This window comes from Stegodyphus dumicola, chromosome 3 (genome assembly GCF_044657685.1).
Source record: "Stegodyphus dumicola isolate Sdum_Otavi_A_Nest chromosome 3, ASM4465768v1".
NCBI lineage: Eukaryota > Metazoa > Arthropoda > Arachnida > Araneae > Eresidae > Stegodyphus > Stegodyphus dumicola.
Genome location: NC_140770.1, coordinates 84,780,504 through 84,797,009, shown reverse-complemented (window position 1 = coordinate 84,797,009; position 16,506 = coordinate 84,780,504). Strand labels below are relative to the sequence as shown.

Sequence of the window (16,506 nt, the reverse complement as noted above, 5' to 3'; positions counted from 1 at the left end):
GCGCCCGCCGCGCGGCGATCCCCCCGCCGAGCAGCGTGAAATTGATAAACAGATTTCGGATTTCAAAACATACTTTCGCTTTAGATCCTTTACATATTAACAAATATATATCGGAAATTCTATTTGATATAATCGAAAGTTTAAGCTTACTTTTATAAAATTGCTCTTACAGTCTGCAAAAAATAATAAGCCGGATCCAATTCGAAAATTAAGAACAACGCAATCATCAACATTAACTGAAATAGATAATTAGATAATTTTAGCTTATACGTCCATTATAATAAAACGCGCACGCGAAAATGTATTCTGCACTTGCGCAAACTCATATGCGCAGTCGTAAAGTGGCTTACGCGCACGCGTAAACGCCTATGCGCATGTGTCAACGTGGCGCATGCGCAGAAAGTTTTTAGTTTTGAAGTCCGGATTATAGATCATTCCGAATTATGGGTGTCCGAATTAACGACTTTTGACTGTATTACGCAATCGGAATCAACAGCTGCCGGTATTCAGAGAATAAATAACTGAATTAAGGAAAACACCCCTTTGCTTCATCCGGTTTTCACCATTATGCGCCCATGTGGCATATTTATCATTCAGCAGGACATGTCACACTCCGGACAATATCCCTGCCGTACTCATATTGATTAATAAAGAGATTTACCAATCTGGGGTGTTTTTCATTCTAATTTTGAACAGATTGCATTAAATTTCCAGAATAGAATCGTTCTTCACTTGGAATGGTAGACCACAGAACTTTTATTACTATTCAATCCAGGTTAAAAAGTGACAATAAAAAAAAAAAAAAAAAAAAAAAAAGAGAGTCCGTTCCTTTCTTTGCTGTGGACTGTAATGGTTTAAATATTTGAGATTTTGGGAAGAAAGGGAAGAACCCCCAACTTTTGTACTGTATAATGCATCGGGAAAAAAAAATTTTTTTTTTGACTATTTGATTACTTTCACTTTGTTCATGCCATTCCGAATACTATTCCTTAGAAAACTAATCTGTGTTAAAACACACTTACCCATTTTTGAAGTTTACCTATACTTCAGCAGTTACTGCAAATATATTACTATAAATATTCATACATATGCTGATAATGTAAGCATACCGATCATAATAAATGTGAATATGAACTGACCATGTGGAACAAGAATGTAAATTATTAAAATCTTGATAGAAATTCAAACGTGTGTAATATTGGGTGGGAGTAAAAGAATACGGAATGTACCGGAATTTTCTACCGTTTTCGCAATTCTTTGACCAATAGAGTGGTGTGCACATGTCTGTACTCGCATGTTCGTACCAAAGGTTATGTTAATGCAGAGAAAGGGGCGAAGAGCTATTTCTGGGATATGATTCACCACCTGACGTTCCATATAAGGAAGAAAAGTTGTTAATTTAGTTTCGGCTTTGGTAGGGGAAAATGTGCATTTGTTAAAAAAAAAGCACTAAAAGCAAAAAAATAAGCACTAAAAACAAAAAAATAAGTGCTTTAGAGAAAAAGTAAGCACCTATAAGGGCTTTTATATTTTATTTTCAAATAAAAGGACTAATAAACACTTGTAAGGACCGATACGAACCCTGTTCGATTCTTGAGTTAAATAACCTACTTTGTTCTCATGTTAAAAGAACAACTTAAGAACACAACTGTAATTCAGATGACTTAATCTTTCTGTCACTATAGAATATTCTGAAATGTCTAGAAGAGCTATACAGTTTCAATACATTTTAGGATTTACATTTTCCTTTCCTATGAATGTTTATCAATACATGACAGCTTCAGTAATAACTCATGCAGTGATGTCTAAACTTTTTTTTTATATTAGTAATTGAATAACAAGAGTCTGGCAACATTTTATGCTAACATTACGCTTGACGATGATTATAGATTTTTAAATACTCTGAGAAATGTTGATGTGGAAAAATTCAACAAAAATTTCTTTTTATATGCTAAAAATAGATTTTGTTAATGAAACTCACAGGCTAAAAGATTACATTTAGTGCTATTTTAATTAAGAATAACTGATATGTTATTCACCATAAACCCTGAAGCGGCGGCAGAATATGTCAGCACCGGACGGCAGAATTTAAGGAAGACGAAATTTTTGGAAATTGGAGAAGCACTAAGATGCAAAATTAAGGGATGAGAATTTTTTTTATGATTTAGGGAAAGCACTGGGATGCAAAGTTTAGGTGCAGTGAAAATTTAGAACTCAGGAAAGCACTTTGTAGCAGAATTTAGGACCCTTAGAGAATGCACCATGCGGTATTTAGTGCCAGCCCTAGGTAAAGTGTTAAGTATATGTGAAAGTTTATTTATTCAGGACTCAGATTAGTTTTAAGCATGTGCAAGAAATAAACATAGGTATAGTAAATAACTAATACAATTCAGGCTTAATTCAATATGCAATAGGAGCAAGACAAAATTTGGCGAAACAACTTAGCTTTCATCACCAATCTTGTAATACATAGCCAATTATGTATCACGGACGCTATTAAGCTAGGCTAAAATTAGCGGACTGCGCTGCTCTTTAATCTTTTAGTTTGATCCAGCTTATAATCTTTTGCTGACTGTTATTATTACGGCAATTTTATAAAAACTAAGCTTGAACTTTCGATTATGTTGAAAAGAGTTTCCAATTCTGGAGCCGCCAAAGGATCTACAAAGCGAAACTATGTTTTGACGTCCATAAACAAAAAGTGAAATTGATAAAGGCATATCCGTCTCAAAATTATGAGAGGAGTATGGCATTGGAAAGTCAACTATTTATGACATAAAAAAGAAAAAGTAACATTTGCATTTTTTGTGGAAGCAACTTAAACAACTTACATTGAAAGAAATGTTTAATGAAGTAAACAAATAAATGTTGAGCTTTTTTTTTTTTTTTTTTTTTTTTTTTTTTTGTAAATTTTGATACCTTTTAGATCATAATTGTTCTTTATTTCATAAATTACGATTTCATATTTTTAATTGTATAATTTCTCCATGCCATCTTACCAGATTTAAACTGATGATCTGATGATCTAATATCCAGAAAAATCCCAAATCCGGAATCGTTGAAGTCCCGACGAGTCCAGATTTCGAACTTTGTACTGTATTTTAATTTTATGCCTTAATTATATGCAGTACATACTACAAACCCTCTCTATAAGGATTATGCCCTGTTATAGACGATTTTCATCTTCTCTGGAAGTTATTACCTTAGAGAGATACTGTTTAATATTGGATTTTTTTAATATTCTTGGAAATGCTAGTCTGTTTCAGAATAGATTACCATAAGAAGGTGGTCAACATGAAAGGTTTCACAATACATATATATACATATGATATATATGAATAAAGTGTAAAACATAATAATTAATTAATGGATTGAAAATAGTTTCATCAGCCAGTTATCAAAATTAGTTCCAAAAAGGAAAACATCTTTTTGAAACTGAATGCAATTTTATATACAAACACTATTACAACTAACAATCTAGCTAATGTTTTAATTGTTTGATCTCTATAAGTTTCAGATTAAGCTTTACTTACATCAATTGTCATAGGAATATTTTGCTTCTTTACATTATGATTATGCTGATCAACATTCAGCATGATGATGGCATATGCAAGAGTGAAAGCTGCATCATTATTGGCAAAAGGCTGATTGTTACTGTTCTATAAAAAGATTAAATAATAATTATAAATCATGACAATATTGACTCCAATGACAAAAGAATGAATGACACAAAAGTAATTTACATATTTAAAACTAATACACACTTTTGTTTTTAAATAGTCAAATTTTCCTTAATCCTTTGATAAGTGAAGCCAGAAATTAAATACAGAAAACTATATGGTAATAAAATTAGCAAGAACCTTGAAAAATTAAACATTTTCTAGTGAACTTAACTCAGATATTACAGTTTTTTACTGGATGTGATGACCATTATACCACATGGAAGAACTATCTTTTGTCCCTACATTTCTCATTACTTACTAATGACTGGAGCAGAACAAGTGATATTCAAATCTATCTGATGAGTATCACATTCCCCCAGCCAGCTGACAGTATTAAGTTTCACCAAATTTTAATTTGAATAACCAGTGTCATTAAGTTTCAAAATTCTGAAAAAATTTCTGGTGTTTACACTAAAAATTAAACATGAATGTCAGCTAAATTTGCTGATCTTATGCATCACAGCAACAGATATGAATTTTTATAATGCCTTATAATATTATCTGTAAATGACAAAACATTCATGAAATTTGAAAGTTTTATAATTATTTGTCAGAATCTGACAATTTCTGACAATCTGATAATTTTTGACCAATTATATTTTGTTTTCTGTGGAGACCAATTTAAAAGAAAAATATATGACGGTAGGCTCTCTCTCTTTTACTTTAAAGAGCAGCTAGTGTTTAATGTATAGGATTACTAATGAAAGTGTGAGGATGTTATAAAACAGATGAAACAAACAAAAAAATTTACTCACAAATATATTTTATTTTGAATATGGCCCTATGTAAAATTGGTAGATGATATGAAAAATAAGACCCATAATTTAAGATGCCTGCAGTTATATTCCTAGCAAATGTTAAATCAATAAATGAACTGTCAAGTGTACTTGGAGAATTACTTGGCATCATGCTGATATTAAAATCATGCTTCACAAAATCAAATGCCTTTTTATTTTGTTTGACATCTACATTGAAATCTCCCATCATAATAGGAACATCAATCAATAAAAAAGTTTCAGAATATTTCATTAATGCAGTACATGAAAATATCATCAAATCTCCTAATTTTAACAGTTGGATGAATATATACAGATATTAAAATAAATCTTGACTGTCCGTTAACAATTACATCAACCGTACAAATATCACCTGCTTCTGAATCGCATATTCTCTCATGCTGCTTAACAATAAACTCTGTTGGTACACAATCTACTACACTCATCAAATTTGTATAAATTGCAACACCATTAGCTTGGCAAAATAAAGTAAAATACAGCAAACACCACCCGAACACAGTAACCATCTACCAGACAACCTTGCTACTCACACGTGGTCTGGTCGTGCATGCACACGGACCTCACCAACATTTCACATTTTCTGATGTATTACTATGCATATACCCTTTGTCCAACTTATTTTTTTCCTGTTTGCTAATGTGCTCTTTCATCTATCTAATGATGTATTTAGATTGATTGCAATATGTGTAATTTTGAAGATATAAAACATACGCACACACCACCAAATAGAGTCTTAATTTTTTTCTTTCCCATCAGACCATTATTTAATTCTACATTAAAAATCTATACAAACATGCTATAAATCTGAGTTACAAAAGGTCATTCAACACGCAGCCTATATAATTGCTTATAAATATCAAAGAAAAACTGAGGAAAATATTAAAAAGATATGTTTTGTACTATCAGGGAAAAAGCAATAATTTAACATACATCATATTTTCAATACTAAAAAATCTGTAGCAAAACTTTATTCCTTCACTCACTTTCAACATATAATGTGCACATATAAAATGTGTGCCAGCGCTATTTGCTACTCTGCATTTACATTTCCATATTTAAAATTAAAGCAGTGTAAATATTAAATAGTTTTACAGCAACATACATGCCAGTGTTCAGCAAAATGTTCCATTATTAAAGATATCAAGGGAGCTTCGCCTGGCAGACGAAAAGTTTCCAAATACTGTCTTAAAGCTTCATCAATCCTTGTACCTTCAAATGCAAAAGACCTGGCAAGAAAATATATATATATTAAATACTAAAATACAAAAGTACAGTTTAGTTTTTCTCAAATGGCACATTTTATAAAGCATCTAAACTTTTCAATGAGCCATATATTTCAATGATCCATATATCCATTTGAACCATATACATATTTTACAAAATTATACAGGCAACTCACAATGTAACAACTTACCTGGGACTGATGAAGAAAGATGCAATATCAAACAGTTGTTGTATGGATGCTACTCAAAAGTAATCAAATTATTTATGACTATTTTATTTCATTTAAAACTTTAATAAATAATCCTTCCCTCTTGTTTATTTACTTTTTTTAATTGGTATTAATATTCTATTTTACAACATACAATGTTGGAAATTGGTTAAGCATTATCATAATAAATTGCTAGTTGCCTAGAGGAAAGCTGGTGTGCTTACTGCCTCCAGGAAAAAAGGAAGACAAATATATTTTGATTTAGTAAAGTATTTAAGAATTGCAATGTTGGCTAAACATAAATGCTAATATCAAGTGACATGTAAATGCAAGCTGACATCATGTGAGAAATAAGATTAATATATTTCAACAATTTTATTATGCAAAACATTATTCACATAATGTACTAGCATATATTACTATATAATACGAGCTATAAAAATGAACTGACTATAAGAAAACAAATTTTGATTTAAAGGACACAAACCTTACAAAAGCTTCTAATACTTTCAGATTTTTTCTATTGCTGATATATTCACCAATCATTTTCTTATCTAACTGAGGATTGTCACGGAGAAATATTGCAACTTCTTGAGGATCTAAAGTATCTTTTAAGAGTCCATGTTCTTGCAGAAAAGAGATGCCTTTGCTAGGTTGGGAATTAAATTGTTCTGTGCCAGTTATGAGTATCTAAAAAGAATCAAGTATTTTAAATTATAGCTTAGTGACTATGACAGTAAATGTAGTTAAATATTTAAAAAAATTGAAAACTCAACATATGAAAGAAAACTAGTAATTGAAATAAATTAATTGAAGATTATATAACAGTTTTTGCATATTAATCACCACTGCTTACTTTGTTCTTTATATTAGTAATAAATACAGACAGGAAAATTCATTTAAGAAGTCTTCCTTCTAAAAAGGTCCCTACGAAATCAGCCCTTTAAAGTGGCAAGAAAGGCCACTAAGTATTAATCTATTTTCTTCCAATATGCTTTCAGAATTTAGAATGTGAAAAACAGGATCACTTAGAAAAGGAAAAAATGACTACTAGTGCACATTTCTTATTTATTTTAAAAGAGTAAATCTACTTCTAAGAAATCTGGGACTGCATTTCTGAGATAATAGAAGATGCTTTTTCACTAAGAATTTCCTTCCATTTGGGAACTGTCAGAAAAAAAATTGCTGCCAGAAAAGCATTAAAAAGGAAAGTTTTGACTATTCAGCAAAAATGCACAATTTTAATGGATGGAAATTCCCATTCTCCTGGAATGAAAATTATAAATATATTTAGTAGTGAGTGCATTGGATTATAAGTAAACAAGACTGTTTGCAGTGCAATATCATTAATAATAAATAAATTGCAAAAAATTAGAATGTGAAGAGATCAAATAAAAACTGCTCATGAGGTTTGAGCATAATTTTAGCAACTTATTTGAAATTAAATAAATTTATTTTATTTTTAAACTGAATATAAATAATTCATATTGCTTTATTTTCATTTAAATTAGTTTATTGAAACTTAATTCTTTAAAATTCATTTAAAAACACTATATATGACAAAATTTCCTCTTTTTTTTTTAATTTTGAATTTTTTTGTAATCTGTCATCAGTTAAAACATTCATTAATTACTTTTGTAATATATATATATATATATAACAAATTCTGTAAATATCTTAATGATTGGGTGATAGCTGTATGAGGACAACTGCACAGTCTGAATGATGCACAACAAAGGACAGACTAGTTGAGAGATGTGGCTGTACATACAACAATGATATTTATAGACAGATGTGGCCAAAGACAAGGCATTATTTATTGTTGTACATTTTTTAGATAAACAAATCGATTACATATGTAGCGTGTCGATTACATGTGTAGCGTGTATGTGAGCCAGTTTCCCTTAGAGGGTCCTCCACGAAGTCATCCCTCCTCTTAGGCAAATAGCCTTAATGTGTTTTGCCATAACCAACTAAACCTAATACATATCATTGTGGGGGTGATATGCATCCCACATGCACACATATAACATCCTTTGGAATTTACATCTTTAGACAATAGAAGAAGCAGCGAGGCAAATAATGCATCTTACCAACAGCAGAGGCAAAGCAAAAAGGGACAAAGTAAATATGCACTCAGCAAAGCATTCAGATACACACTCAAATAACTCAAAACTTTAAGTTAACTGGTGATAAAATATTCACAACGCATTACATAAGATGATGAAAGGTAAAATTTTGAAAATATGTATTCCAGATGTTATTATAAACAATTGCTACTTTTAAGGTTTGAGGTTTAGTTGGTTATGGCAAAACACATTAAGGCTATTTGCCTAAGAGGAGGGATGACTTCGTGGAGGACCCTCTAAGGGAAACTGGCTCACATACACGCTACACATGTAGAAACACACACACACACACACACACACACAAAAAAAAAAAAAAAAAAAAAAACACCCATGCAGCCAGCTCTTTCCAGGTCATAATCATCAGTGTTCAGTGATTTTAGTGCTTGGCTGCTGGTTGGCCATCGCTACTTTTAGCACAGAAAGTGGAGATGCACAAGTTAAAATATAGAATTACAAGATTATTACCAATTTAAGCTATAATTTTGATTTACATATATTTCTGCCAAAAAAGGTTGAGCAAGAGAGAAAAATTTAAAAAAAAAAAAAGCATTAGAGCATTAGCAAATGAGAGAAATATAATTTTTGGAAAAATCATAAAATTTTAATCTAAATTTTGAATATGACATTTCTGACAATAAACATATGTTCTAGAGTCCTCTTCAAACTTTCAGTCCAATTTTAAAAAATTGTAAATTTCTTTTCCCTCAAAATTAACAAAATTTGCCCTAAATTGTTTGCACATAAAATAGTTAGCACATAAAAACTCATAACCTGTTAACATATTAAAAACACACACAATTTTAGAGTTTTGAATTAATACTAAATTTATATGAACACACAAGTTAATTCGAATCCATCTTTGCCTTCAGCCTTTAAAGACATTATGTTTTAGTTCTGGTTTCATCAACAGATGACGCCAGTGGCTTATCTCCTGTCCAGGCTTTCTTATCTTATCTAATCAGTCTATCTTATCTCGTTCATTTGTACTTTTGCTGCTGAGGATGATGGTTCGGTAAAACCATCGAAACTAGTCCCGTGAAAATTTGAAAATATAATGCTGATTTTTGTTGTGTTACTTCTAAATTAACACAAGTTTAAGTTAATATGAATGCACATTATCAATAAAATCTGTCATTTAACTAATAAGACATCATCATAAAATTCTAATTACATTATTATTTTAATAATATTAAATCTGAATGTAAAGACAGTTTACATATCAGTCATAAAAATCTTCTGAATCATGCAATGACAAATTATGTGAAAATTTCTGAGTATTTAGTTTCAATAGCTAGTGTATCACTGATATTCTTAGCATTGCATAAACCCAACATTTAGAAATTTTTAGTGAATTCAATTACATTTTATGCTAGAAAGAATATTTATAAGTTGATCAAAAACATACCTTCTTTTTATGTTTTACTGCCATTAACATTTCATGGCTAGGAATTTCTACTGATATTTTCATCCTATTTGGTAGTATAAATGGTTTTTGCTTTTCATAATCATTTACAATGGGATAGGGTTTTTCTTCACCATGGTTAGATATCAATTCTTGTCCTAATAAATAACCAGAAGCTCCTTGCTGAAGTACACCACGCTTGGATAAATCCACATTACCATTTTCTGTAAACAACAGTTAACAGTTATCATAAGTTTGATCAAAACAAAAACTTTGAAACATTTACCATCAAGATAATTTACTATCATATCAAAATTATATACAAGGTTGCCACTCAAATAGGAGAATAATAAATAAATAATGAAATTCCCTGACTGTTCCAGCAATATTTTAAGAAAATTCCAGTCTATCCGCGTAGTGCACATTAGCTGTGCTTCACCATTTGAAAACACAAAAATTTGCCAATTACATATGACTTTGTATATACATATACATATACAGTAAGACCCCGCTTAACGCTGTTTCGGTTTAGCGCTCTTTTATTTCAACCCGGGGATTCCACGAAATCGCTCGCAGCATACGGGGATTCCCCGAAATATTATGCAGTGATAGGTTTCAAATACATATCCGAAAGAGTGTACTTGTATTTCTTGTTTGGTGCGGTATTGTACAGACATATTTTGAAGGGGTAAATGTGGAAGATGTCGAAGAAATAATTCAAGAAGCAGCGGCTAGTCTTTCTAATGATGAGCTCAAGGAATTAACTGAACAAGAAGAAAACAAAAATGTTGACAGCAGTGATTCAGAAGAAGAGCAAAAAGAACTTTTGATGGCGTTTGTAAAAAGGAGTTTGTTTACCATAACTGAAATAATGGATCAATTCACTGAAAATGATCCGAATTTTGACAGGAGCTCAAAAGTAAGGCGTGGTGTTAGAGATGCTCTATCCGTTTACGAAGAACTTTTAAGAGAACAATGCAAAAGAAAAAGGCAAACAACATTAGATGCTTTTGTCACAAAAAGGCAGAACACTGAAAATGCGGAAGGCTAACTAAATATGACTGAGAATTTTATTTGTTTTTTTTTTAAGAATATTCGTTTCGTTATTTATATTTTGTTTTTATTTTTGCAAGAAATAATAATGTGGTATTAATTTGGGCTTTAAAAAATAAATGTTTGGTTTTATTTTTATTAAAAAAACATACTTTTTAAATTTAATACCTAACCAATTTCCTAGCCATCTTCCCCTAACCCCAATATTTACATGTAAAGATAGCCTCGTTTAGCGCTGTTTCGCATTACGCTCTACTTTGATGGAACATATCCCCCGTGTTAAGCAGGGTCTTACTGTATATATACCCCAAAGCATTACTATTGTAACTATAATAGGAGTTGTTTTTTCCACTGAAGCTTGAGATTAGAATCTGCCCAACCTGGATTAAAAATTGTCTCTTTTTTAGACATTTTGCCAGCTAAACGAAAGAAAGAATGCTATTTTAATCTAATATCCATCTTTAACTAATATTATGATTTAATGATATTTTAAAATAAATTTAGCAGCATATATAAGCAAAAAATATGTGGAAAAAATTTCGTGATGGTCATACAGTTAGAATTAGTTTCAGAAGCATGCCAAAGAAAATTGCCTGAAATCTGAAAGAATTATTAACTAATAACAAATAAATTTTGAAGGAAGAAACCACATTAAATGATACAAATAACATTAAAATAAAGTTAATAACTTAAAGACTAAAAATTGAATTACAATAATCAATGGTATTTTGGTGAATATAATTATATTAAATAGCTTAGATGACTGGGTACTACTTTTTTTTTTTTTTTTTTTTTTTTACTGCAAAATGACAAATAAGATATTTAATAAAAAGAAGAAAAAAAAATGTTTAAAAGATTTTGTGGTAAAATCCTAGTATAAGGTACAGCCTTGACATGATTTTGAAAATTTTCACCAACATCAAAATGACTCATTTACTGCTCATCATTATATAATAATGTCCCCAAACCCCGTGTGTACCATATACAGGATTAAACCAATTTTGTTTTATACGAGAACGGGAAGGTATTTTCTTTCATTCAAAATGCAGTGTATATGCACATGCGAGTCTCTCAATTCTCCAGATTACTGGAAACCAAAGTTGCTAGAAGCTTGCTTTGCTTTTCTCAAAGACAATCTAACTGGAGCTGTGAAAACTCCCCAACTTTTCCAGATTTAAACTAAAATATTTAAATTCCCTGATGTTTTTGGTCAATTTTCGAATTCTCTGACTTTTCCAGGTAGCTAGGCAACCCTGTACACATTGATCTAAAAGTACATTGCATTGACTTTTAGGTAATGGTTTAACTTTTGAACAAAACATATTATACTTTATTTGATTTTAAAACACAATTATTTTAATTTCAAAATAAACTTAAAAAATATTTTTTACCTCTCTACATATAAACAAACTCAGCATTTTCTAAGATATTGAAAATAAGCAAAATCATAATTTGGAAGGAATTTCAAATAACATGCCCAAAACATTTGTGGTAAAATAAAAAATACTTGGTTAAGTAAGTAATCACTCAGTAATCTTTTCAATTGTAAACCTTGTATTATTTTCCACTAAAGTAAGCATGTGGTCATTATTTTTACCAGAACCCTACTCAAAGTGGAGTTACCATTTAAATTAAAATTTCCATTTCAGAATCTTCCAAACTAATTTTTTTTAATTAAGAGCAGAAGCATATTTCAAATATGTTTCATATGCTTTTCATTATAGTCCCATGACTCATTCCTTTCCAAAACTTGCATATCATATCATGGCACAAATGTAACTTTATTTTCTATTTTGACAATATCCTTTCATTCACAAACTGACATCTCTGAATTAGGTTTCCCTCTTAAATGACCCATCATATTCCTGTTAACCACTAGTATAAAATGTAGCCATAAAAGAAACTCTACTGTTGCCTTATTATATTAAAATTCTACCATCTGCAAATCAAACATGAAATTGTACAATCATCCAATACAAAGAAACAGCACATCTATCTTATACAGTCAAAAGTAGTTAATTCGGACACCCATAATCCGGAATGATTTATAATCCAGACCTCAAAGCTACAAACTTTCTGCGCATACGTCGTTTTGACGCAACACCTTTACGGCTGCGAATATGCTTGTGCATGTGTGCAAAATACGTTTACGAGTGCGTGTTTAATGTATAACGAACGGTATAAGTTAAGCTAAAATTATCTAATTATCTATTTCAGTTAATGTCGCAGATTGCGTTGTTCCTTAATCTTCGAATTGGATCCGGCTTATTATTTTTTGCAGACTGTTAGAGCAATTTTATAAAAGTAAGCTTGAACTTTCGATTATGTCAAATAGAACTTCTAATATATATTTATTAATATGTAAAGGATCTACAAAGCAAAAGTATGTTTCGAAGTTCATTAAACAAAAAGTGGAATTGCTGCAAAAAATGGATAAAGGCATATCCTTTGTTTATCTAAACTTTGTTTATCTTTAATGCCGGGGGCGCGCAATGAATTGGAAGTTGATCTGTCAGCACTATCCTTATCTTCAGGGCAGATGTTTTTATTTTATTTGGCTTATAATTCCTTACTAAATGTAGTATTTCATCTCGATGTACTCCGTCTTCTTTGATATGATTTAAATCCAAGTCCTCGTCATTATAATTCGCTTCTGATAGTGAAGAAAGTGACAGAGGTTATTGAAAACGAAAAAATATTGATTGACAAATTAGGCGGTAGACACAGCAATTATAGGACTTGAACAGCGGAACTTTGTAACTGAACAAGACATTATGTCTGTTTATAGAATTAAAGAGAATGTGTTATCACATAAAAAACGAAGCAACTTAAACAACTTACATTGAAAGAAATGTTTAATAAAGTAAACAAATAAATATTAAGCTTTTTTTTTTTTTTTTTTTTTTTATTGTAAATTTTGATACCCTTTAGATCATAATTGTTCTTTATTTCATAAATTACGGTTTCATATTTTTAATTTTATAATTTCTGCATGCCATCTTACCAGATTTAAACTGATGATTTATAATCCGGAAAAATCGATAATCCGGAATCGCCGAGTCCGGATTAACGACTTTTGACTGTACTAGATTTTTACATTGTATTCCTTTCTTACTTCTAGCAAATTTATTACCCATATAGTAACTTTTCGCATCTGAAAAAATTTCATTAGACCATCAGAAATATATATGTTAATAATGATGAAAAATATCTTGGATTAATAACAAATAAATCAGCATACAAATATACTAGATTAGAATTATATACTGCCTGACAACTGCTAAGGCACAGAGTCCTTTTACATCATAATTAATGACAGTTGTAATTAAAAAAAACAAGACATAGCGCATATTTTATAGAGGCCCTGAAGTATTGTAATAAAGCAAAAAATGGCAAAATATATTGTCAAAAAAAGATTAGCAAAAGGAAAAAAAGATGCCCTTTACAGCTATTTTCAACAATTATGAAACATGGGATCAGAAAGCAATGTTATGCATTTTACTCCAGTTATAGTACCTTCAAAATGGAAACACCCATTTTCAAAATGGAAGTCCCCTGGGAAATAAAACTACACCACACATTTACACTAAGAAAATCCAAAGCCTTTTCAGCAGTAATTCACAGCCTTTTCAGCATTAATTATCTTCAACCCAATACATACAGTTATGTCTATTGATAGTTTCATTAAGCTCAAACATACATAAGCCATGTCAATGTTACTCCCTTGACACTAATTAGGTTGTGCAGCTAGATCAGAGACTCTACTGCTACCTGCTAGGAAACAAAACTTTTTCTTTAAAATTTAACCCTGCAGGTAGAAAAATAACTTTTCTACGACAGTTCAAAGTGTATATGCATTTTTCTGATGCATCCTGTATTAGCTAAACATAGTGTATTATGCGGTCTACAGCTCCAAGACACAGCACTTATGGGCTAAAAAGTTGGTCCACTGATTCAGAACAACAGACACTTCTGCCAAAATTAACTGGACTATATATAAGGGTCAGTAACTCTGTTCTGTTTATGTACATTAACCAGATCTTTTAAATATGCCTTAATTTGACTTTTGAGTTTATTTATAATCAGTTCCATATTTTTAAATTTCAAATACTGCATATGTCATTAGAAAACTTTAAAATTTTTAAAAACATTGAATATGTAAATAACATTTTAATAATTTGTAAATAAGTTTAGTAATATGGATCAGTTTAAAACTGTTTTAATTCAGAATAAATTACATCAAATAAAGTTGGTATGCATCATATAAATCCTAATTCTTGCCTGTAATTAATTTTTTTTTTGTATATATTTGAATATATAGCAAAGGAAAAAAACCTATCATAGTTGAAATAAAAATAGATACTACCTGAAATTGCTGATGACACTATACTGTCTTGAAGAAACTGACTTTGATTTAACATCCGACACTGGCAATGGTTTTCTATGTTCTCAATGACAGCTAAAAGTGCTTCCAAAGATAAAAGATGAACAGAATACAATCCAGAAAGTGGGTATGCATTCTAAAAAATAACAATATCTGTTTGAACAGATATAAAACAATAATCACATGCTATTTTAACAGATATACAATATTAAAATTAAAAATGATGCAATTGGTTAAAATTATGTTTGTGAAAATCATGTTTATACTAGTGTTATTAACCCTTTAAATGGCTAAATTATATAAATACATTCAACTTTTAAGCACACAGACATGCATCTTGAAATGTGTTTGACAATTAAGTAGCATATACATTCAATGTTAAAAGATTCAGGGTACAAACTGGGACAGTCCATTTGGAATTGTAATCCAGAAAATACTGATTACTTATACACTAAAAGCAAGAAAAAAGATTTAGGTGGCCTTTTGGGAAACTTTCGAAGTTTGGGAATAAACACTTTACCACTTGGAGGTTAACAAAATACAGTTCAAAGCCAAAATCTTGATGCTGAATAACTAGAATGATCCATAATCTGAACCTTCCACAGAAGGAATAGGAACAAAGAGTACGATACTTAAGCAAAAGCAGTGTGTCACAAATTGAATTTTCTCCCAGTTGAAATTTCTTCTGCCAAGAAACATCATTATCCACAGAAGTATAGAATTATACAGCATGATGTTTAGCCTTTCATCCTTTGTGCAGCACGACCGGCTTTAATTGGTCATAAGATTTTTTGTCATTTGGTATATATTATCTGTCATTTGGTACATCTTATAATTTAAGATGTTTTGCTTTCTTACTTCCTTTAATAAATGTCACCTTAATGAAAGTAAGTTTATGAGAATAGAGACTAAAATAAGTAATTATACAAATTTAGCTAATAAATGTTGTTTAAATACTCCTAGTCTTCTTGGCAAATACAAAAACCTGCACCGTTCAGAGAGTTAAACACCTGCCGAATGGTAAACCTATAGAGGAAGGAAGACTCTATTCCTACCATTATAATTGAAACACACTTTCATTTTTGAGCCTTGAGTAGATGTGGGGCGGGAAGCATCTTTCTATCCTATCTAGCCTTCACACAATAACTGAAGCCCAATGACTCATGTTTGCCTAAAGCAGAAGATTACACATGGGTTTCTTTTGTTCGCACAACAGGAAAGAAAGAAGAGAGAATTGCACTTAAGCTTAGCTAGTGTTGTACATTGCGTTCCTTAACATTCTGGTTTGATTCAGCTTGTTATTTATTTTCTCTAGTCTATTATTACTATTATCTTACCAAAATTAAAGGATCAGTAAAACATAATGTCTTCGATTACTGGTATTTAGAGTAAAGTCTATGCATCAACAAAAAAACTTTGAATGCAAGTATAATAATTTCGGCATCCCTGCTTGAATACCACTGTCAATCTTTCAAAAATGGTTTATACTACTGAAAGGAGTCATCAATCGGTTGTGATACCTTGAATTTTTCTGGGAATATAGCTTACTGTGATGCCACTGTAAAGGCAAATGTTCGATTATCAGAC

At 30.7% G+C, this 16,506-nt stretch overlaps 1 protein-coding gene across 2 annotated transcripts in view; it reads right to left on the bottom strand.

Moving 5' to 3' along the window:
- garz (Sec7 domain-containing protein garz) overlaps window positions 1-16,506 on the bottom strand; it is a 138,426-nt gene that overhangs the window by 75,336 nt on the left and 46,584 nt on the right. For both annotated transcript variants that reach the window (XM_035357268.2, XM_035357341.2), the window contains exons 12-16: window positions 14,902-15,055; window positions 9,486-9,706; window positions 6,439-6,641; window positions 5,622-5,745; window positions 3,534-3,659 (exon numbers count right to left, since the gene is read on the bottom strand). In XM_035357268.2, coding sequence (XP_035213159.2) covers window positions 3,534-3,659; window positions 5,622-5,745; window positions 6,439-6,641; window positions 9,486-9,706; window positions 14,902-15,055 — 828 coding nt within the window. The remainder of the gene's footprint in view (window positions 1-3,533; window positions 3,660-5,621; window positions 5,746-6,438; window positions 6,642-9,485; window positions 9,707-14,901; window positions 15,056-16,506) is intronic.